We start from the raw sequence: 21576 nt of genomic DNA, 5'->3' as shown, positions 1-21576 counted from the left end.
TTTTGTCGCAAGGAACTCATGCCTGCTTGGCGTGACCAATCAATTACAGGATTGATGACCGGATTTGTGGCAACCGCGGAGTACGGAGTATTATCTATCTCATCAACTCGGGTCGAGTGACTTATTAAATCGAGGGAGCAGGAGTAATGAATGGTAAGGGGGTGGGTAAGTCAAAACGGTAGGTAGTAAGGTCGTATACCAAGAAATGCTGTGCAGGTAATAGGGTAAGATAACGCCGGATCTTACCCAAGTTGAGGGTCGGGACCGATCAGCCGATCAGGTAGAGGAAACTTTTTTTTTTTTAATAAAAGTACAGTACAGGTGAACGGCAAAACCCGAGGGAAAAAAAACCCCCCCATGCTTCCATTATTCGACTGTGTTCACCGTGTGCATGCCTGGCCCTCCCCACCCTTGCTTCATCCTTCCTGGAAAAAAAAAAAAAAAAAAAAAAAAAAAAAAAAAAGGGTCATGATTTCTCCGGTTTTTATTTTAACTCGGACTTTTGTGTGAGTGATTGATTATACCGTGCGAAGGAAGGAGAGTTGGGCAAAAAGTTACAGTAAATAAAGTAAAACAAATAGGCACGAAGCCTATCATCATTACAACACCACATTGCTACTAAAACCAGGGGAGGTGAGTTTGAGAGGGTCTCGGCCGGCCACCGAAGGAAGCAGAAATAGATAGGATAGTCCCCATCCGCGTATGCGCCCTGGCTTCAAAGCATAGAAGCGACAAAACAGAAATCTGCATGGAACCGGGACCAGACCAGGCCCGATTCGGCCATTAGCCGTTGGGCTGGCTGTGCTGATCAAATTGTCCCCTTTTCCCTTGTGACAGTCTAGAACTATATCTGACTTTGTATGTAGTATTACGATCCACCTGGGGGGGTAAGCCTAGGTACCCTACCCAAGGCAATGAAGTGCACCTACCGATCTTGATTGACTAGTTGTCTGGATAGATAGGTATTTAGGGAGAGGGAAAAGAGTACGGATAGGTATGCATGCAGATAGAAGAAGCACGTAGATAGGCAGGTGGAAACGCAAGTCACTATGGTATACGGATAGGTATGATATGGAATGGAATGGTACAGCGGATCTAATTGATGCGGATCTTTTTAAATGGATCCATCGCGCCATCCATGCACATATGTTTTGTTGGTCGCGCGACGTTTCTTCTCTTGTCTCCCTTGTCTCGGCCGCCATGAAAATCTCCACATACCTAAAGGTACCTTCCCTACCTTACCTTTCAAGTACCAACTTCCCTGCCCTGTCTGATTAGCCAATTTTCTCCTGTACTGTGCTGATTTTTTTTTTTTTTTTCTCTCCCCCTGTGTTTGGCTCTTCAAATTCTCGCCTCCATTCTCGCTCGTTTCCTCGTATACTCTCGACTTGGCTTTGCTCACACAAGCGCGTTTGGTCATTTTGGGTTGTTTGGTTCACTCCCGTAATAACGCTCACTCATTGCAGTGACACTAAACCATGTCAGTCATTCAGTCAGCCAACTAGCCAGGTAGCCGTTCCAATTTGTCAACCTGTTTTTTTTTCTCTTCCACCAAGATCTATTATCATCCACCACTATTGTGTTATGTGTAAATTTATTATATGTAATCTGTCATCAATTTTTTCATTGATTCATCCGAAAAGACGCCACACACCAACTACCACACTACTCCGTATATTGGGTGCAAACTAAATAATAAACCAAAACCCACTCTTGTCCTTGTGCCACGGGAACGCGGGACTCTAATCCCCCCTTCAAAGGAAAAAAAAAAAGGCATGTCAGACGTGGGCTGTGTTTGAAAATCTCGATGGAATATGCCCCCCAGTCATCAATTTTATAGTCTGAGGGTGATCACCGCCTCAGGACCAGCCTTGGCGCAGGGACCATTGTTATTTTCCTGACCAGATTAGGGAGGGTCCGTATTTTTTTTTTTTCCCTCTCTCTCGCTGAAGTGAGTTTTTTCTTGCCTTGCCTGTCCTGCCCGATGGGGTGTACTTTATTTTATTTTTTGTTTCCTTTCGAAAGCGAAGGACACTCTAATCCTTTTTTTTCTCTCATCTTGTCCTCCCGTTCTATTTCTCTTCCCCCCTCCCCCCTGTCATGAAATTTTCACTGGGACTATAAACCCGTTTGTCTCTCATCCCTCCGTCACATCAGTTTCCCGTCACGTTTTTGGCGAGATTTCGCCTCTCGAGGACGCCAAACTCGAATCCCCACCTTGCATTGACCTTGTTTTAATTTTTCTTTCTGCCTTTTCCCTATTTGATTTTAGAGCCCCAATACAACTCTGCAAACCAACCAACAAACTGTTCTCTTTTTTTTCTTTTCTACTTAATCTGCATAGTTCCTGTCCCGTCATTTTCCACCATTTTTCTATCTCCACTCCCCTACCTAGTCGGTTTGAGTTGGTTGTGTTCTGCATTCTTTCTTTATTTTTTATTTTTTTTCTGTTTTTTTGTTTTTCATTTTCTATTACGCCCAGCTCGCGTTTTCTCGGCACGGTTGTTGGTTCCATCAGTTCTCCCCCCAACACCAGACATTAAACGCTTTCCTGCCCGGATTCGGCCTGAAAGTAACCCACTAGTCCCATACTTGCTCAACTTGTGCAACCTCAGCTCTAGCACGTCAAGCCTAATCAAATTTGCCCCGACAGTCCGGGGATAGTCGACCCAGGTCGTTTAGCGCCCTACTATCGCAAAACTTTATATTCTCCCTTCCAGGACCTAATCATCAGTCAACCCATCAAATTAATCTCCATTCACACCAAGAAACGGTGTCGACAAAAAAAAATTTCTTTCCCTTTTTGTCATACTTTATTCTTTCTCTCCAGCAGCAGCAGGGCAAGATCAGATCAGAAGGAAAGGAAAAGAAAAGAAAGAAAAACCAAAAACGCGTAGCTTTGTCACGCCAAACCATTCTTTTGCTTTTCATCCTTTCAGATTCGACAACTCAACACAAGAAAATTTCAATAGTCTGATGCCGCATTTCTCACGGCCCTCTTTTGTGAGATTGCGTTCTGCTTGCTGATAGGCACCCTATCTCCACCAAGACGACGGGCCGGTTCAGGTCACGTTGCATGTACAACAAACACAGCAACGACCAAGTAATCACCCGTAGCAAACAAACTGGTATCTCGACAGTCGTGACGTGCCTGTCCATTCATCACAATGGACGTCGACACGTCTCATGACAACTCTCCTGCCACCATGCAGGCGCGCGCTCTCGCACATATCCGGGAGGCGCGATTAAAACAGGATCAGGAATTGAAGGAAGAGCTCGAGAGCAAAAGGGCCCCACTCATCAGAAAAGTGCTCGACATTTACCAAGAGCGCAACCGTTACGAGGAGAGGGTACGCGCTCTCATGAAAGAGGCAGATCTCACTCACCACGATGTTGAGAGGATAGAGCGTAATCACGAAGAGAAACTGAATAGGATTGCAAAGGAGCGGAGGGAGGAAAACGAGTCTAGAAGGAACTTCTTCCGTACTCAACTCGGCGATGCTGCAGATATCTGGATCTCGGATGAGGTCATGAGAACCTGCAATCCCGCGACGAGTCGGCCAGCCAACGGCACCAAGGCGCACTTTGGGAATGCTATGGACGTTGACCAACCCCAATCTCCAGTGCACAAGGTGGCCATGAGGACTAAGTTGCCCTCATCATCCAACAAAGGCAGTGCAAATGGGACACATGCCTCGGCCGATGCAAAATCAGGCAGGCTGCCTGTTCTTGCCCCGGCCCCCATACCTACCATCGAAGAACCGCTAGAGGAACGCGTCGGCCGCTCAACGGAGCCGGCGGTGAACAGCAGAGGTGGTTTTACTCCAGTCAACGTTCGTTCCGTTGCCAACACCCCCAGCCGAGACGTATCTACTACTCGATCCGAAACCGCCACAACCGGCGCCAAACCTCCACGCCGCTCGCTGCCAGAGGGACGACTGTCAAGCGCCAAGGCCGTGTCCCCATTCAGCCGGCGGGTGGCAAAGTCTCCCGTCCCTAGTGATGTCGGGACACCCCGTGGTGTTGAGTCGGATGACGGAGTCGATGTCGACATGGATTTACCCGAGATCACCAGGGCGACTCTCTCGCTCGAGCACGACGGCAATGTCTACACCGCTCCTGAGCTGATGGTGGGTGTGCCGCTACGTCGGATTGACGAAACAGACGAGTACTGGGAGCCATCTTGGAAGCCGATGAAGGAGAAATTCGCGGAGCAATTTCACAACTTTGAGATCAAACACGCTGCGCTCAAGGCTGGTGACTTCAGCAGCCTGGGTGACGAGGATGACATCAAGCCGTCGACCAGGAAGAACACCCAGATGCAGATCGGGCGGCAGGTAAACCGTGGTCGGCAGTTGATGGAGTTCTTCAAGGATGACACGCACATCAATCCATACCAACTCGTATCCAAGCGTTTTATCACCGCAGGCTTCTGCAACTACGATACCATCTTCCGTCTCGTCTCGACACTAGATGAACTTAAAAAATTCCCCTTAGACGTGACACCCCTCGAGTGGATCCGACAACGTCTATGGGAGATTTACAGCGAAGACAAACTCGGTTTCCAACTAAACAAGATTGTGCACAACTTCTACCGAGACGCGAAGCTGTCCGCCTTGCGATCCAAGGCCGGCTTCGGCAACATTGGCAGGCCGTTTGGTGGCGGCAGGCCCAGGAAGTCACTTAACAGCGGCGGCGACGGAAGCGAGCGAGACACGCCTGCGAAGCGAGGCCGCACTAAGCGCAAGGAGCCTCATGGCGCTGCCGCTCAGAACAGGCACTCTCCTGGAGACCTTCAAGTCGATAGCCGGCGGGCGAGCGAATCTGGCGATAGCGCCGCGCACGATGTACAGTCTCATCAGGGGCAGAATGGACACGACTCGACAACGCAGCCGCAGACCAAGACTGAACTCAGTTCCCCACCTAGCACTAAGCGTCTTCGTCTAGAAGAGCCCGATGATGAACCAAGCAAGTCAGATTTGGAATACGATGGATACACCACGACCGAGGATCTAATCGACGACAAACTTCTTCCAACAGATTGGGAGGTTGAAGAGGTCAAGTCAGCCGAACGTACCACCACTACCGATGCTAGCACCTATTGGCATTGGGTGGAAGCCGATGACGATACGGACAAGCCGTACATGGAGCACCAGGTTCTCGCGGGAACCAATCCCACTGTCTGGAGCTGCTACAAAGGGTTCGATTTTAACTTGCGTCCAGAGGAGCTCAAGGAGGTTCTGTTTGCACCTGGCTCCAACTATGTCGTTATCAACAAGCGCGACGAGGTCAAGGGCGGGGACGGTGATCTGGTTGCGCAATTCCCTCGCCAGAGGACGAGGAAACGATTCATCAAATTCCTCAAGGATCGCGGAGTCAAGATTGTCAAAACTGACAGGTAAGCTTGTTCTTTTTTCTTCTTCTTTAGTTCAGATTACGTTTTGGGTCAAGCAACATGACTAGAGAGCTACGTCGTAAGCTAACTGGAGCTAAATTCAGCGAAACCGTAAATTCCATGTGGAAGTCTATCAAGCCGAGACTAGGCCCCGAGGGTCCTCTCGACAATTAAAAAAAAAAAAAACTATATATTGTGACTGCGACATCGGTGCATTTGGGGGCAAGCGTGCTTTTGAACAAATAGGGTATGGGTGGCGCAAGAGATTCTCGGGATTTTGTAATCTTGCTTGCTTTGCACCATGCACCACTTTTAATTTTTTTTTTTTTTTTTTTTTTTTTTTTTTTTTTTTTTTTTTTTTTTTTTTTTTTCTTCTTTCTCCTGCACCAAAGCTCGGAGGGAACATAGAGACGTGTTGGGATAATATGCGCCAGGATGGAAGAGGGTTCCGCTAATGCATCATTGCATCCTTTGGAGCAACGGGGACAACTTTGTCCATGACATTTACAGGGTTGGGTTCGCGAGACTGTTAGGCTTCATCGACCGGGCCTGCAGTCTAAATTCTTTTCTGATACCACTTGAGAGCTCTCTTTCCTTTTTCCGTTTTCTGCACAATAACTTTACTTGTAACTATATTGTAGTTGTACGAAACCGAGACAAGGCACAAAGGTTTTGCAATTGGATGTTTAGCGTGGGGGTCTTTATGAGTTCTGTAAGAAACAAACTCTTTGTTGTCAAAGTATCGAACAGTAAATACCTCCACTGTAGTCGAACCGTTATAACTGCCGATGTTCATTCAGATGAACAAAAAAAACCAGTGCACGTGGAATTGGGTGGTTGGCCCCACTTTGACGTCTACTGTGCAGAAACGCGGACGCGGTTTTGGCGGGTCGGAACAACCGCCCGGAACTCAGCTCCACGACTTGCAAGGGACGAAAAAAGTTCCACAGCAATTCGACGTCGTCAACCATTGAGTGGTATCGCCACAGCGAAGCAAAGGGATCGTTACAAACAAAACAATACACCATCTTGACTTAGGACTTCGATGTAGTCCTGCCCAAACCGCCAAGATGTTGTACGAAATGATAGCAATTGTGAGTACAATTTGGTTTTTCTTTGTGCAGTTATCAAGCTTTTGCTGACTCTAGATCAACAAAATTACAGATCCGCCCGGGGAAAATCCACGAGGTGAAGGAGTAAGTTTCACCATGTTCCAAATCAAAGAGAAACCATCCCACAGTCCTGTCGCTACCACCGGTCGTTCCATTGCGCTTTCGAATCTCCCTCCGACGATTTTGCGCAAGCGAGAAAAAAAAAAAAACCTCTCTCCTTCACGGAACCCAACCCAACAGCGAAGAACATCGAAAACTGACCAACTACGCCTGCATTTTTCGTCGCCAAAAAAAATAGAATCATGCAAACAGCCGGCTCGACGATCCTCCGCAGCGGCGGAGTGATCCGCGACATAGCCAACTGGGGCGTCTTCATGCTCCCGCGGGCGACGACGTACGCGCAGGCGCGCTACAAGAAGGGCCACTACGTGGTGATGCGGTACGACGCGGGCGTCAAGGCGCAGGAGACGGTCAGCATGGCGCTCCGGCTCGAGCCCAGGGTCATCCGCGCCACTTCGGTCAAGCTCGGAGCCGGCAAGCTCGAGAGGATGGCCAAGCTGAGCAAGGTGCCGTGGAACACGCAGGTTTCGATGCAGATGGAAAAGGGGCTCTCCGATAAGCAGTGAATGAGAAGGGGAGATTGGGGCGGGGAGTGTGTGATATAGAAAGTGTTGGTTGGGGAGGAAGGGAATAAAACTTGGATGTACGATACGGATGTCTGTATCAACAATGATAAATGACAAAGAAAGCAAACGCGAGAGATTTTTTAATGCGATGTGGTCGAGAGAAGGGCAATTAATGAACGGGACGGGTTGATAACGAGTCCCAGGGAAGAATGGGACCAAACGATACTTGAAGGTTGTGGTGAGCAAACTCGTTCAACTTCGACAAACGTACAGCACCAAATCTGCGAACTACAACCGATTAATGCCGGAGCTGAATAGAACACATCACTATGGCTACCAGCTAAACCTGACCAGCCAACTGATAAACCGGTGGAAATGCTTCAATGGTAAGTCTATTTAAATCTATCTAGAGTCCAGAATCTCAAAGGACATATTTTTATAGTCTAGTCCTGCCTTGCCGGGTCAAGCTTGACCTCACCGACAATGCTATCAATCTCCTTCATAACGTCGGGCGTCAGCTTCTCAACCAATTGCAGGGCTTTGCAGTTCTCGACAATCTGCTCGGGCTTGGACGCGCCCAGAATGACCGACGACACATTCTCATTCTTGAGACACCAAGCGACGGCCAGCTGAGAAGGCGAGATCTCGAGCTTGTCGGCGACGACCTTGAGCTTCTGGATCTTCTCGACCTCGGCCTTCCAGTGGTCGGTGCCGAACTGGTTCCTGATGGTGCTGCCAAACTTGACGTCGCCACCCTTGTCGCTGAAGCGCGATCCCTCGGGCCACGTCTCGATGGGGCCGCTGTACTTTCCGCTCAGCAGGCCAAACTTTTGCGGGCTGAAGGTGGTCAGGCCGATGCCGAAGCGCTTGTACAGGCGCTGAAACTCCCTCTCGACCTTGTCGCGGCTGAGGATGTTGTACATGGGCTGCTCGACGACGGGCGGGATCAGGCCGAGGCGGTTTGCGACGCCGCAGGCCTCGGCGATCTCGTCGGCGCTCCACTCGGACGTGCCCCAGTACAACGCCCACCCCTTGACCTCGATGACGTGGTTGAAGGCCCGCACCGTCTCCTCCATGGGCGTCAGGCGGTCGGGGCGGTGCGCGTAGACAATGTCGACGTACTCGAGGTCCAGGCGCCGCAGCGACGCGCGCAGGCCCTCGATGATGTGCTTCCGCGACAGCCCGTGGTTGTTGACCAGGATCTCGCCGTTGTCGCCACCCCAGTTCAGCTTGGTGCTGATGACCAGGTCGTTGCGCTTCCAGTTGAAGTGCTTGATGGCGGCGCCCATGGCCTCTTCTGACTTGCCGCCGGCGTAGCTTTTGTTTTTGTTTTTTGTTTGTTGTGAGCTTAAGTTTCTCGACAAGGGAGTTGGTGAATTGTCAATTTTGGTTCCAACTTACCTCTCTGCAGTGTCAAAGAAGTTGATGCCGCAGTCGTATGCCTGCTTCATGATGGCGAATGTCTTTTCTAAAAAAGAAAACCTCATAGGATACACGTCAACTATAATTCTCTAACCCGCTCGGCACTCGATAGATTCATCGAACGTACCATTGTCGACTTGGCCACCAAATCTGAGAAAGGGCAAAAGAAATGAAACGTCAGTATTTTCTGCCCTTTGGTCGTCTCGTGTTTATATTCCTCATGTACTAACGTGATCCATCCACCCAAGCTCAGTGCAGAGACGTGAAGGCCAGTGTCGCCCAGACGGCGATACTGCATACCTGTCTTCCTTGGTTCCTCCCAAGCCATGGCTTAAAACTTTTGCGAATTATTATGAAGTGAACTTTTTTGGTGGAAGAATAGTAGATTAAGAATTTGTTTTCTTTTTTTTCTCTCTTTTTCTTGTCCTTTTTTTTTCGTCTGATTCTTGACTTGACTGACTAAAAATGTCTTTTCCCTCAAGTTTTCAAGATTTTGTCATCTGAAAAAAATGAAATATAAAGTCATTGGAATTACAAGATGTGCTCAAAAGAAACCCCTGAGCTCAAGTCGACTTTCAATTTCCCCCCACCTCCAAATGGGGTTCGAATGGTTGCTACAACGGGCAAAGGCGTGGAACCCAGCGCGGGGAAATTATCGGGCGTGGTCGGAGGGGTCTGGCTCAGCGACATACTACACTAACACAAAAAGATAGCCCGCTTGGCTAGGTCTGCCTTGCAGCAACTTGCTCCATCTGGTGGGGGAAGTGAAGATTTTATTTGGGCTTTTTGATTTCCATCCACTATCCCTCATGAGTCTTCAACCCGCCGGAGTCATGCTAAATCGATTCATACAGTATAGCCAACCAAGCAAGCACACCTTGGCTTTCCAGCAAACTAATAACCAGCCAACGAACAAGCTATTGCCTGAAGAGAAGTTGAACTGACGGGAATATATTTATTCAGCACGCCGCATTGGGATATTTTACTTTTTCCATGCCTTCATTATTTCTCACTTGTCATATTTGCAACTTTCAGCATCTACCTGCGTTAGTCAAAATCTAGACTAGAACTGGCCTAGTTTGGCACACATGCAGGCCATACACCTATCCGATCACCGGAAAGGTTCCCATCCCACATAAAGCCCCCGTTCGATGCCAGCTCGGCAAACAGTGCCGCTCCAGAGTCCGCCATCCCGTCTATAGGCACCTGAAGACCCTCGACGTCGCTGGACATGCCGAGGAGCATATCGCCCGCGCTGACCTGCGTCATATGTAAGCCTTGCCCGACTGGGTTGTAAAGCTGAGCCCTCGAGCTGTTGTCGAACGCATCTCGGACTCTTCCTTCCAAGCTTTCTTGGTAGCTGAGAACTTGACCGTGGCCCAGAGATGGTCCGTGGTGCTCGAAAATGGTACCGAATCGGTTGGAATGTCTCAACCCGGGACCTTGGTCTATGACGCATCTGTCGTGGCCTACATAACTTTTCTGAGCCTCGATCTTGTCCCGAAGAAGGGCCAGAAGTTTTGTGTTTCCACCTCGACAGCCGCTGAGAATTCGTTGCAACTCGGAAAGGATCCCCTCGGCGCTGTCACGACCACTGTGCCACGCAGCTCTCGCGTTGCTCGACATTGACAGCTGGTCAACCACGGCGCTGGCAATATCGAATATCTTGAGCTCCATCGTCGGCCCGTGAGACTCTAGAGCTGCGGCCGGCAGACAGTCGACTATCCTAATCAAGTCGGTTGCAATCTGCAAGGGCTGAGTGTGTACTAGTGCTTCCGACAGTCGATGTTGTGGTCGTCGCCTCAGCAACAGCTTCCACAACACAGCTTGCATCCACAGCTGCGTGACCAGGACATCTGCCTTTTGCACATCGCCGAGAGGATCAACGCCGGCGTCGCTTGGGTTAGACTCGGCCTGCTGGTCGTCGTGAAACTGGTGTTGCCTGAGCAGCGCAAAACACCTCTGCAGCTTGTTCGAGTTGGATTCGGCCGGCGGTGTGTCTGCGGCATCGGGAACAGCCCCCATTGGAGTGCCTGCTGCCCCGACCGGTCTTGTCGGGGTGTTGCTACCACCAGACTCACCGAGCATTTCAAACGCCCCAGACCTGTCGAATATCCAAAAGAGATCAATGAGCTTCCTAAACGCCGGGAGGATGTGGGCCTCGTCATCCTTTTCTTCTTCGCCCGCCCTCTTCCTGTCTCCGAAACCGCCGAGGGATGGAAAACGCGCATTCGGACTGGGGTTTAACACTACGGGCAGGCCGTGCAGGACGGCGACGCCCCGCTCGGTGACAAAAAGCAGCCACAGGATCCGCCTACGCATCATCTGGTCGTGACCCGAGGAGCCCGAGTAGGAAGCCTCGTCGTGAAGCCGCATCATCTGAGCGATGGTGATAGCCTCGCGCAGGTACATGAGCGACTTTGCGCCACCGGGCTTTTGGTTCTCGTGGAATATGTGCAGGAAGAAGGTAGTGCGGAGCGAGTCCAGGCTCGTCAGGGGCTCTTCTTCGTCGTTGTCGTTGTCGCCGTCGTCGTTGTCGCCCTGGCCGTCGATGATGGCCCTCCGCGCTCGGCGCGCCTCGGCCTCGAGGGTCGACGAAGATGGCGTCTGCCCGTCGCAGTCAAGTTTGAGCTGCGCCACGGTCGCGGCCGCGATGGCGTTGGCCAGCGCGTAGGTCGATAGGTCCTCGGCGTTGCGGTGCAGATCGGCCATGACCTCCTCGACGGCCACTATGGGCCAAACTGAGAATAGTCGGAGACGGTAGGTGCAAAGCAGGTAGACGAGCGTCGACAGGAGTGTGGTTGGAGACTTTTGCTGGACAGGTGATGTGGAGAGTCTTGGCTCGTCAGCGGTATGCTGCTGCTGCTGCTGCTGCTGTGGCTGTTGTTGTTGTTGTTGTTGTTGTTGTGCAGAAGGTGCCTCCTGTACCGTCTTGATCCGGCGTATGGTCTTCTCGCGCAGAGAGCGCGGGCCGCGTAGGGCCTGTACATGGTTAAAGGTGCATGCAATGCCGATCTTGACGCAGCGCTCGCAAGGCGGGAGCTCGGAGCATCGTATCTTGCGCACCTTGCAGCCGTCGCATGCCCGGCGGCCGATTTTACCTCGCTTGCTACTCCGGTTCGCCGCATCTGCAGCAGCGGTCATGCTCGATGGGTCATCCTCGTTGCCACCGTCATCTTCTGTAGCCGGCAACTGCTCTGCCTGTGGATCCTTCTCCCGGGGTTCAACGTTGACCGGCTCGGTCGGGGGACGTCGTCTCTCTCCACTGTCCGACATGTCCTCTTTTTATTTTTTATTTTATTTTTTTGTCCACGAAATTATAACCAGAGTTCGAAAGAGAAGCAATTATATGGTGCTTCTTTCTCCAGGAACAACACAAACTGGCCCGGGGCCGTTGTGTTTCTCCTCTAGGCTTTTTGTTTTGTTCAAAATTGTTCGATCATTGCTCCGATGGTGTCTATTTTGCTGGTGGAGCTTTGGAAAGCTTGAACAACTTAATATGTCACTTGAAAACATTAAATTATCAAATAATTCATGTCAAGGTAATGTATAAGTATGCTGTCTTTTTTCTTTTTCTTTCCAGTGCATGTCGTGTATTTGTTCAAAATCTACAGGACATAATATGCCATCCCCAAATGGAAATTACAAAGTAGCAAGACTTACCCCCGGAGTGAGGGGAAGATTTGTTTTGCAGGCATTGCTTGCTGTATGCATTGGATTGACAAGTCCAGAGCGAGCCCCTACCATAGCGGCAAAAAAAAATGACAAGGTTACCTAGGACCAGCCTAAACTAGCTGACCGGGGCGTCCCTCTGTAGCACCTGTCATCTTCCATGGTTTAAACTCTAGAAACCTTTTTTTACTTCGGAGGTCTTGCCTAGATGGTATTTTGTCTTGGTTTTAAATGATATTATTTCCTTGCATGGGGGGCAAAACGTCAGCAAAGTTGAGGGGTAATTCCTTTTCTCGTATGTCACAAATGAATACAGCTCCGGCTTTTGCTCTGCATGCTCTGCAACATTCGGCCTATGCCCCTTGTATTTATTTTCTCAGCGGCTTGGATCGGCTTTGTCGAGTAGTTTTACTGAACAGAATTAATGCCATTTGTTCCTGTGTAGACATCTAGCTGATTTCTATGACAGTATAGAAATTGAGGTTTTTCTTCGATTTTACATACTGCTTTGCTGACCTGTTCCTTGGTTACAAGTTGGATCACATAATAAAGAAAAAGAACAAAAAAAAAAAAAAAAAAAAAAAAAAAAAAAAAAAAAAAAAAAAAAAAAAAAAAAAAAAAACACTGGGCTGGCATACTACAAGAAAACAAAGCAGTTGTCCAATCTGACATCCCAACTGTTTAGAAGATATAAGGTAGTCTTGTCTCCCTAACTCCTATTGTCATTTCTAGATGACTTCTTTTGCAACAGTAATATGAGCAAGCAACACGCATACTTCCATGCAAATGTTACCCGGTAACCAGGTAGCTGGGAGCAGACACTTGCTTATCCACAATGTCAGAAACCATTCCTAAAATGTGGCCAACCATTCATCTTTGTAAAAGAAAACCCGGCAGACATGAATGATGCAACGATAAGTGTCAGAACTTTTTACAGCAGGTACCAATCTGTGTGGGTTTTCTTCCCAGTGCCCTGTTAGAAAATGGATCGAGGTCGGTTTCTTTTTTTTACAAACAACGTGTACTTTGTTACATAGAAATCCAAGCAGAGATAGAGAGAACCTCGGTAATAACCAACGCACAAAACAAAACCCACAAACATTGGCACGTCTTCAAAGCACCCTCCAACCCGTTCCCACATCTACGGCCCCATGGGGACCCGCGATCGCGCCGAGACGCCATTTGGTCCCACTATCACATCATTCACTAGCGCAAGAATTGGCGACTCGATTGAGAGGGATGTGGGTTTTTTTTTGTGCAGGTGGGGGGGATTTTGTTTGTTGGATATACTTTAGTACTGGCTTATTGGCCTAGACAACACAAATATGTATGTCCATGACCAACAAATCTATTTGGGTGTTTTTGACAGAAAAACCTCAGCCCAAATTCAAACTAGACTAATACTACATAGATAGGTAGATAGATAGTAATCAGAAGAGGTCCACAGTTTTTTTATTTTATTTTATTTTTTTATGCAAACACCCCCTTTAGTAAACAAATCGAAAGTCCAGACGCCTGTTACCGTCCTTCTCCCTCGCCTCTGTGTCGTTCTGGTAGGCGACACGCTCGGACTCGGACATGGCGGCCCACTTGGTCTCCTTGCGCTTGTTGAGCGTCCTGAGCACCGTCCTCTGCACCAGCAGGGTGACTAGGCTGAGGGCGCAGATGGAGATGAGCACGGCGTTGCCGCGCTTGTAGTAAGGGGCGTCGTAGGTTCTGTAGATCTGCGAGCCCGTGATGGAGCCCACCTGCACCACGACGTTGTACGTCGCCGCCGTTACGGCCCTCTTCTTGACGTCGAAGGTGTTCTCCGAGATCCACGACGAGATGATGGGGTGGAAGTAAGGGTAGCCCGAGATGAGCGTCACGAGCGAGAAGCGCTCCCACGGCCGCCCGCCGTCCGGTATCGCCAGCATGCCGGCCAGCAGCGGCAGGATCCACGCCTCGCCGAAGAAGCAGTGGAAGGTCCGCTCGTTGAAGTAGTCGCTGCTGTAGGCCAGCGCCAGCATCGTGATGATTTGGAGCGCCGCCGACGGAATCGTGAGCATGTTGGAGTCAAAGGTCGAGTACCCGAGCTGTCGGAGCTGGTACGTAAGGTACGCCTGGACCGGAGTGGCGGGGATGTAGGCGACCAGACCCATAAAGTAGAGTCCCCAGACCGAGGGGTCCTTCCAGGCGTCGAGGACGTCCTTCCACTTGATCGCCTCCTTCAGTGCTGTTCGGCCCTTTGCCGGATCGTCGCGGAGGATACGGTTGACCATGATGACCTCTTCGCGCTCGGTATACCACGGTTTACGCCAAAGACCTCCCTTGGTTGAAGTAGGTGAAAAGGGGAGATAGACAAAAGACTAGCACAAAAAAAGGGGGGGCGTTGTTAGTGTTTTCTTTTGAGTAGAAAAGATGTGTAGAGATGTTTAAAGAAGAAACAGATGAAGAACAAGAAAATAGAATAAAATAAATACTCACAATGCCAGCAATAAGACATGTCAAAAGCCCCTCGAGCAGAAAGAGCCAAAACCAACCGGGATGTCCACCAACACCACGCATCTGTAAGATACCGGCGGCGAGCAGAGCCGAGATGACGCGGGCAACATTGAGCGTCGACCAAAAAGCAGCAAGACGCACCGCCAGCTCCTTGGAAGTGTAAAAGTAGGTCGAGAAGAGAATGGTGGCGGGGATGAAGCCACCCTCGCAGAGTCCGATCAGGGCCCTGCAGATGAGGAAGCTCGCGCGGTCGTGCTGCCAGGCCTGGGCCCAGGAAACGGTTCCCCATGCCATCATCAGGCTGGGCAGGATGTACTTGAAGCCGTACCTCTTGGCCGCCAGTTGAACGGGGAACTCGGCCGCTAGGAAGAAGATGATCTGAATGGTGGTGCCGTTGTTGTAGTCGTCCGTGGTCAGACCCATGTCGGCGAGGAAGCCGTCGGCCAGCGCGTTGGACAGGTTTCCGCGGTCGAGCTGCAGACCGAAGAACATGACGCAGAGCCACGAGAGGAGATACATGTCGGTCTTGCGCACCACCCTGCGCTCTTCCTGCTTGGTCCATGTTGCCGTCGGGTCAAAGCGGTGACGACCCTCATAGGACTCGTGGGGTGGGAGAACCTCACCGAGATTCTCACGTCCGACGTTGACGACTTGAGCTTGTTCGATCGACGGTGGAGAGGACAGCTTGTCGTCACCGTTGACGGTCGGGCCTTCGGAGGCCACTTTCTGATCAAGGTCGGCAGCCATGGTTCCTGACAGTGCACACACAATATCCGCCTAGTGGGATTCAGATGGTGATGGAACTGTGGTCCCGTTTGCGTTCAGCACTTGAACAGCTAGCTGTTTGAGTATGCAAAAAAAAAAAGAAGTGCCTGTTCAAGTCAAGAAGTCGGTTTAGGACTTCCTCAACAAGGAGAGATGGCGGCGACCTTTTTATTTGTATCCGTAGCAGGTCAAGCCATCTCAAAAACGACTTGATAAATCACGTCTTCCTTATTTTTTTAGCGACACGAACAAGGGGCCACTCAGGTTCGTGTTAAATCATGTTATCTCAACCGCGTCACTGGCCGTACTCATTTCATTTTCAGCGTCTTCTGTATCCATGCGGCCTAGAAACTGACATCCATGTAATCTACCGGATTGGGACTGACACCCCCCTGGTCCTGGTCTTGCCCCCCAAGGTGGCCAGGCTAAGGGCTTTCTTTGTCAAGCAAGACCCCCGCACAGCTGACGGTTGGGTTAGGGGATTTTTGCGGGGGTGGTAGCATGTGCGACGGGTCTATGTCTTTCAACGGACACTTGGCCGGCATGTCTTCATTTTGGCGGCGTTGACGCAAGAGGAAAACTCCGACTTTTTCTCCGCTGCCTGATGGTCTCGACTTTAAACGACCCACCATTTTCTGTGCCGACAAACTCCACAAACTCCAACTTCACCACCTTTTTTTTTTTTTTTTTTTCGTGAAGCTTAGTGTGTATGAAAGTGAAGGAGACCAATGGCTTGCTTTGCTTGATTTCAAGCCAATAGACTCTGACAATTACCCCTAATCCGCCGCATTCCGGCTGACAAAACAAATCACCTCCGATGCTTTCCGGGCGCCACTCCGCCCTCCTACTCTCCCCCATTTTTTTTGGGAGGATAATAACTTCTCCAAACATGATCGAATCATGAGCCAGGTTTCCCTTGTGTGGGACGCTAAGCCATCGTCGCAGTTCGCAGTTCCCGATCGCGGCCCCTCACTTGGCTTGATATAGATACCTTGTGACGCCAGTATTCCGAGGTGCATTGGTTGGCACTTAGTCTTACATTCCCGAGCCATAATAAATAAAGTGTTTTTCTTGTATCATTACCTTTTTTTGTTTCACTGAACCTACGTCACTCCCCTCCTTGTTAGCAACAAATCTCATCACGGACGACAAGATCTTTGTATATTAACATAAGTTCTGACTGATCAAGCCAGAAACCTTTCCCTCCACAATGCCCTCAATAAACATTCCCCCTACCGAGCTGGTAGCGGACTCCAACATTTTTGGCGGGAATGCTGTCGCCCGGACTAGACGTACACAGCCGATTGTATACTCGGGCAGCCTCGACCAGTACAAGCAGGCCGACGTGACTCCTGTTATCGGCACGGAATTTGAAGGCCTGCAGATTCGGGACTTGCTCAAGGCCGAAGACCATGTTATAAGAGACCTTGCCGTCACGAGTGAGTGTTGTTGAGCAAACTTCGCCCATGCACGCCAAGCTCGGTTAGCTAACAAGAAATAACAGTATCACGCAGGGGTGTGGTGTTCCTGAGGGAGCAGGATGTCACCCCAACAGAGATGAAGGACTTTATGCTGAGGTTGACAGACCTGGCCGGTTGCGTATGTGACCACCACCCCCCCAGGTGCCCTTCCGATAGGCCTCCCCATCAAACACTAACAGTAGCCGGCTCCCTCAGCCCGAATCATCAGGCCTGCACGTCCACCCCCTGACGGAGGAGGGCTCCGAGCTGGGCGACCAGATCTCCGTCATCTCGTCCGAGAAGCAAAAGAAGGGCGGCGGCCTGACCCACATGCTCTCCGACGTGTCGCGCCTGGCCTCTGCCGCCTGGCACACCGACATCTCGTTCGAGCCGGTGCCGTCCGACTACGCCATGCTCAAGATCCACACCCTGCCCCCGACCGGAGGCGACACCCTCTGGGCCTCGGGCTATGAGGTTTACGACCGCCTCAGCCCCGCCATGCAAAAGATGCTCGAGGGCCTGACGGCCACCCACGACGCCACCTTCTTTCTCGACGAGGCCGAGAGGCTGGGCAACCCCCTGCGTGAGGGCATCAGGGGCAGCCCCTTGAACCAAGGCAAGGGCCTCAAGGCTGTGCACCCTGTCATTAGGACGAACCGTAAGCAAAACTTGTTCCCACGGTTCTTAGAGTGGTTTCTGCTTTTTTTAAGATTTTTCATTTTTTTTATGGAAAGAAAAAAAAAAAAAAGGAAATTAGGTTACTAACCCATCTGCAAACAAAATACAGCCGTCACGGGTTGGAAGTCCGTCTATGTCAACCGCGGCTTCACCAAGCGCATCAACGGCGTGACGCGCGACGAGTCCGACCTCCTCCTCCCTTACCTCTTCAACCTGGTGACGCAGAACCACGACGCCCAGGTGCGCTTCAAGTGGCGCAAGAACGACCTCGCCATCTGGGACAACCGGAGCACGTGGCACTGCGCCACGTACGATTACGACGACGCCCGTGCTGGGGACCGCGTCGCGTCGTTGGGTGAGGCGCCATACCTGGATCTGACGAGTTCCGGGCGGAGGGAGGCGTTACTGAGAGAGGAGAACGAGGGCAAGAGGGGGGAAAAGAGAAAGGCTGCACCTTGATGTATGAACGAGAACACGTAAAAATGACAGAAAAAGAAAAAAAAATTATAACTTTTCTCTTTTACCCCTTTTATATGATAACGACTTTGCCGCCTTTACTGAATGTGCTGCTGGTGCTATCAACAGAGAATATAATACACTACCAAGCGTTGATTGAAAGGATAACTTAGAAACAGGAACATGAACAGGACAACAGAAAGAATTACCCAACCGATCGACTATATTGAAAAAAAAAAAGAAAAAAAAAAAAAAAAAACAGGCACGCTTTTTGGTTTGTAATAAAATGCTCCCTACCAAGCTTGGATTGCGTATTGTATCCTTAGTCTGGTCAAGTGGAAAGCCGGGACGTTTACCCTGTGGTCGAAGCCAGCAAAAAAGACGTAACAGGATCCACCAGGCCATCTAGAGCTGGGGGTGATGACCCAAAAAAGTCCGGGTAAGCTTCCTGTGGCGATCGCAATGGTCGCTCGGCTGGGTCAGACGAAGGCGGAGACGTAGCCTGAGGGCGCTTCTCGTCGAGTTCCCCAAACCACTCGTCGTCTAGGTCGCTGTACAGGTCATCGTCATCGAGGTAGTCCACGTTGTCGTGAGGCTGGTCCTCACTCTGATTCTGCTCGCGATTGTTGGGCTGGGTTTGTGAGCTTTCTAGAGCCATCATGTGCCTGGGAACCAGTGTGCCTGACTGCGGCGATACAACAAATAGAGCTTTAGAACTAAATGGATTAGATCGTGGTCGCGATAGGTCGGGCCACTTCGAGCACAAACCGGGCGACGAAGTCGTGCTCGAGGAATCTCGGCTCCTTGATGGACTTGGCCTCGATCCCGGTAAGGGATGACGCTCAGGTGCCGGTGCCGGAGGTGGTGTTTCTGCTTTCAACATTTCTCCTATCAACATATGTGCCGTCCCATAACCTTGAAATGTTTGGCTCGCAGGCTTCGCATCTGCGGCCTTTTCCAAGATAACCGCAAGTCCTTCGGCCCAATCTTTCAAATTTACTTGATTGTTCATAGGCCTGTCCTCAAGTATCGGTCCTACTGACGATCTCGGGCCTGTTTCCTCCACAGCCTTCCCCTTCCCCTTCCACGGCTTCGCACTCTACGCCTCCGCCGCAGGAGCTTCTTCCTCAGCAGCGCTGGGAACTCCCAACATTTCGAGGACCCCATCAGGCTTGACGGCCACCAGCTTCTTGGCATCAGGGCCCCAAGCAAGAGCAACAGCGCCCGCAGCGTCTCCTTTCTGCAACAATGAGGTCCATGCCTTGGAGCTCTTGTTATATCCTTGCACTGAAACACCCGAGGCGCCAGCAGCGGCAAGGAACCGGCCAGTGTAGTCCCAAGCAAGGGCAGCGAGAACACCCGTTCCAACGTCCAGCGTCTTGACCTTGGCTGCATCGCCGGACTTGCGAAGGTCCATGATAGTAACTGCGGTCTGTGCCTTGGCCACGGCAGCGAACCAGTAACCATTTTCTGAAAATGCTACAGCCTGTACAGGAGCGCCGAGAGAGAAAGAAGCAGCCTCCTGCAAAGTTTTTGTGTGGAATAGCTTGATATCCCCCGACGTCGTTCCAGCAGCGACAAGAGCGCCATCCGGGTGGAAGGCGCACATGGTAAGAGCTGACGGTGAAGATAAAATAGCGACGTTAGCTGCTGGGCTTGCTTCAATCTTTTCGTAGTAGATAATAGACTCACATGCGTCGGTCCGTGTCTGGAAAACCTTCTTGAGTGTGCTCAGCTGGTACAGCACAACTCCCCTGTCGGCACCTACCGAGGCAACAATATCGCTTCCAGGGTGCAATGCCAGCCCAGTGACTCCTCCAGCATGTTCTGAAAAAGAAGCGACCTCGCTGCCACTGTCATATACCTTGACAGCGCCCTTAGTAGTTCCGAGTATGACCTTGGTGCCGGTCCAGAGGACGGCTGTGACGGGCTCTCCGACATTGAGAGTACGCTCCAACTTCGCTGCCTCGAGGGAATAAACGGCCAAGTCCCCAGAGAAGCCTCCTACAGCTGCATAGCCACCGTCGACGCCGAGTGACGTCGCCTGCGTTAGAGGGTGCAGAGAATCCGACGCTACTTTTTCCAATGAAGAAATATCCTCCGGTGAGGCCCATGTTGGGGGCGTCGGGCGCTTCTTTCGTGACTTTGAAAGCCTATAAAACACCGATATTGGGTCAGCAAAGAGCAAATAAGGACCAGCCGAAGAAGCGCACGGATTTTGCGCAGGGCGGCTGACATTTGCGCCGTCTCGTCCACGTGCTCCGCGACATCTTGTGGGAGCTCCGAATCTATCGCCATGGCCGAGTCCCCGGCATTTGCGGCAGCAGGGGCTGGCGCAGAAACTGTCACTTTGGCCAAGGCATCGCGCGCCTCGTTGCGCTCCTTGGTGAGACGGGCTATAACGCGGATCGCAGCGTCATGTTGGTAGAGGGCATTCGCAAGCTCCTCTCGTGTGCGCTGCAACTGTTGTTGCAAGTTGTATGTCTCAAGGGCGAGTGAGTCCCATTCATTCTGGAAAGTCGAGAGAAGAGCAGGGATTGAGGTGAGAGCAGCAGGCCTTGGGCGAACCACACGCGAGGTTTGTATGGGTAAAAGGTCCTCCTTATCAAGGTCTGTGTCGCTACCGGGCTCCTTGCCATGCTCGTCGATGTACTTTTCGATGAGGCGCTTTTCGTAGACGTTGCCTGATATTAATGCAGCGTCAGTCGGTTTGTCGGACTTTTGTTGATCAATTCCTGCTGCGACGTGAACGCGACTTACCCGACTTCGTCGAGACAACGGGCTCCTGGGGAGCTTCGCCAGAGACTGCAGCAATCTTGTTAGTGTCTTTTTCATGATCGCATCTAAGAGGTTATGTCTACATCGAAAAACTCACTGGAACAGAGCATCTTTGGCTGCTTGTCGATGGGAATTGGGTTGATGAAGGAATTGGTGGTCAACCCTGTCTTTGGGATGCAGTTGCTGCTCTGGGTCAATCTTGAGCTCTATTCGTCAGGTCCGTGCGCGCGTCTTTGAGAAACAAGAACGCGCCTGCTTTCTTGATCCACTTTACAAAAAAGATGCACAGTCACGTGCTGATAAGCTGGCTTGTGCTGTGTGAATATTTTGGTATTCAGACACCTTTGCTATCCTAATGCCTTATATTTCACTTCACCTAACACTCTAACGAACTAGGAAACATGAGCCGTCATCGGTTTTTCTACACTAAATGCTTCAGTATGCTTAATTGCCCTTCTCCCATGCTTTTGAGTTCCCGCTTGCCCTATCATGTCATATAATTATGCTGTTAGTACCAGGTAGCATGCAGCTAAAAGTAGCGCGGCTGGAACTTTTTCTCTTCTCTTTTCTGTTACTTTTCTTTTCTTCGCCATTTTCTCCAGGAGCGAGCGAGCTAACCTAAAGCCATGAGATAGCTACTATGCAACATGATCAGGTCTGAAGGACACAAAGATGCCCACGTTTTCTATGTGATACACTCGGTCTTCGGCTTGATGGTCATTTCTCAA

At 50.7% G+C, this 21576-nt stretch overlaps 8 protein-coding genes across 8 annotated transcripts; 3 read left to right on the top strand and 5 right to left on the bottom strand.

Moving 5' to 3' along the window:
* The first annotated feature begins 2069 nt into the window (after nucleotides 1-2069).
* Nucleotides 2070-5814, top strand: PgNI_09659 (uncharacterized protein). The gene is made up of 2 exons (XM_031129641.1): nucleotides 2070-5398; nucleotides 5500-5814. Exons 1-2 carry the CDS (start codon nucleotides 3168-3170, stop codon nucleotides 5567-5569), a joined length of 2301 nt encoding a protein of 766 aa, XP_030978062.1. The 5' UTR covers nucleotides 2070-3167; the 3' UTR covers nucleotides 5570-5814.
* A 514-nt stretch (nucleotides 5815-6328) lies between these two features.
* On the top strand, nucleotides 6329-7243 carry PgNI_09658 (uncharacterized protein). Its single transcript, XM_031129640.1, has 3 exons — nucleotides 6329-6489; nucleotides 6560-6591; nucleotides 6806-7243. The coding sequence occupies exons 1-3, from the start codon at nucleotides 6466-6468 to the stop codon at nucleotides 7131-7133; spliced, it is 384 nt and encodes a 127-aa protein (XP_030978063.1). The 5' UTR covers nucleotides 6329-6465; the 3' UTR covers nucleotides 7134-7243.
* A 333-nt stretch (nucleotides 7244-7576) lies between these two features.
* PgNI_09657 (uncharacterized protein) lies at nucleotides 7577-9050 on the bottom strand (the record flags this gene model as incomplete). Its single annotated transcript, XM_031129639.1, has 4 exons — nucleotides 8786-9050; nucleotides 8683-8705; nucleotides 8535-8601; nucleotides 7577-8450 (listed from the first exon to the last, which is right to left on the bottom strand). Exons 1-4 carry the CDS (start codon nucleotides 8881-8883, stop codon nucleotides 7577-7579), a joined length of 1062 nt encoding a protein of 353 aa, XP_030978150.1. The 5' UTR covers nucleotides 8884-9050.
* A 579-nt stretch (nucleotides 9051-9629) lies between these two features.
* Nucleotides 9630-11831, bottom strand: PgNI_09656 (uncharacterized protein; the record flags this gene model as incomplete). The annotated part of the gene is made up of 1 exon (XM_031129638.1): nucleotides 9630-11831. One exon carries the CDS (start codon nucleotides 11829-11831, stop codon nucleotides 9630-9632), a length of 2202 nt encoding a protein of 733 aa, XP_030978180.1.
* Nucleotides 11832-13714: 1883 nt separating this feature from the next.
* Nucleotides 13715-15458, bottom strand: PgNI_09655 (uncharacterized protein; the record flags this gene model as incomplete). The annotated part of the gene is made up of 2 exons (XM_031129637.1): nucleotides 13715-14575; nucleotides 14694-15458. The coding sequence occupies 2 exons, from the start codon at nucleotides 15456-15458 to the stop codon at nucleotides 13715-13717; spliced, it is 1626 nt and encodes a 541-aa protein (XP_030978147.1).
* A 701-nt stretch (nucleotides 15459-16159) lies between these two features.
* On the top strand, nucleotides 16160-18276 carry PgNI_09654 (uncharacterized protein). Its single transcript, XM_031129636.1, has 4 exons — nucleotides 16160-16915; nucleotides 16981-17075; nucleotides 17153-17594; nucleotides 17724-18276. The coding sequence occupies exons 1-4, from the start codon at nucleotides 16687-16689 to the stop codon at nucleotides 18071-18073; spliced, it is 1116 nt and encodes a 371-aa protein (XP_030977500.1). The 5' UTR covers nucleotides 16160-16686; the 3' UTR covers nucleotides 18074-18276.
* Nucleotides 18277-18422: 146 nt separating this feature from the next.
* On the bottom strand, nucleotides 18423-18953 carry PgNI_09653 (uncharacterized protein; the record flags this gene model as incomplete). The annotated part of the gene is made up of 1 exon (XM_031129635.1): nucleotides 18423-18953. One exon carries the CDS (start codon nucleotides 18951-18953, stop codon nucleotides 18423-18425), a length of 531 nt encoding a protein of 176 aa, XP_030978178.1.
* Nucleotides 18954-19169: 216 nt separating this feature from the next.
* PgNI_09652 (uncharacterized protein) lies at nucleotides 19170-21035 on the bottom strand (the record flags this gene model as incomplete). Its single annotated transcript, XM_031129634.1, has 5 exons — nucleotides 20946-21035; nucleotides 20831-20875; nucleotides 20307-20754; nucleotides 19763-20223; nucleotides 19170-19687 (listed from the first exon to the last, which is right to left on the bottom strand). Exons 1-5 carry the CDS (start codon nucleotides 20956-20958, stop codon nucleotides 19170-19172), a joined length of 1485 nt encoding a protein of 494 aa, XP_030978144.1. The 5' UTR covers nucleotides 20959-21035.
* Between the last annotated feature and the right edge of the window lie 541 nt (nucleotides 21036-21576).

The sequence above is a fragment of the Pyricularia grisea genome, assembly GCF_004355905.1.
Source record: "Pyricularia grisea strain NI907 chromosome Unknown Pyricularia_grisea_NI907_Scaffold_7, whole genome shotgun sequence".
In the NCBI taxonomy this organism is placed as follows: Eukaryota; Fungi; Ascomycota; class Sordariomycetes; order Magnaporthales; family Pyriculariaceae; genus Pyricularia; species Pyricularia grisea.
The sequence above is the reverse complement of the archived record's forward strand: the minus strand, read 5'-3'. Positions and strand labels throughout refer to the sequence as shown.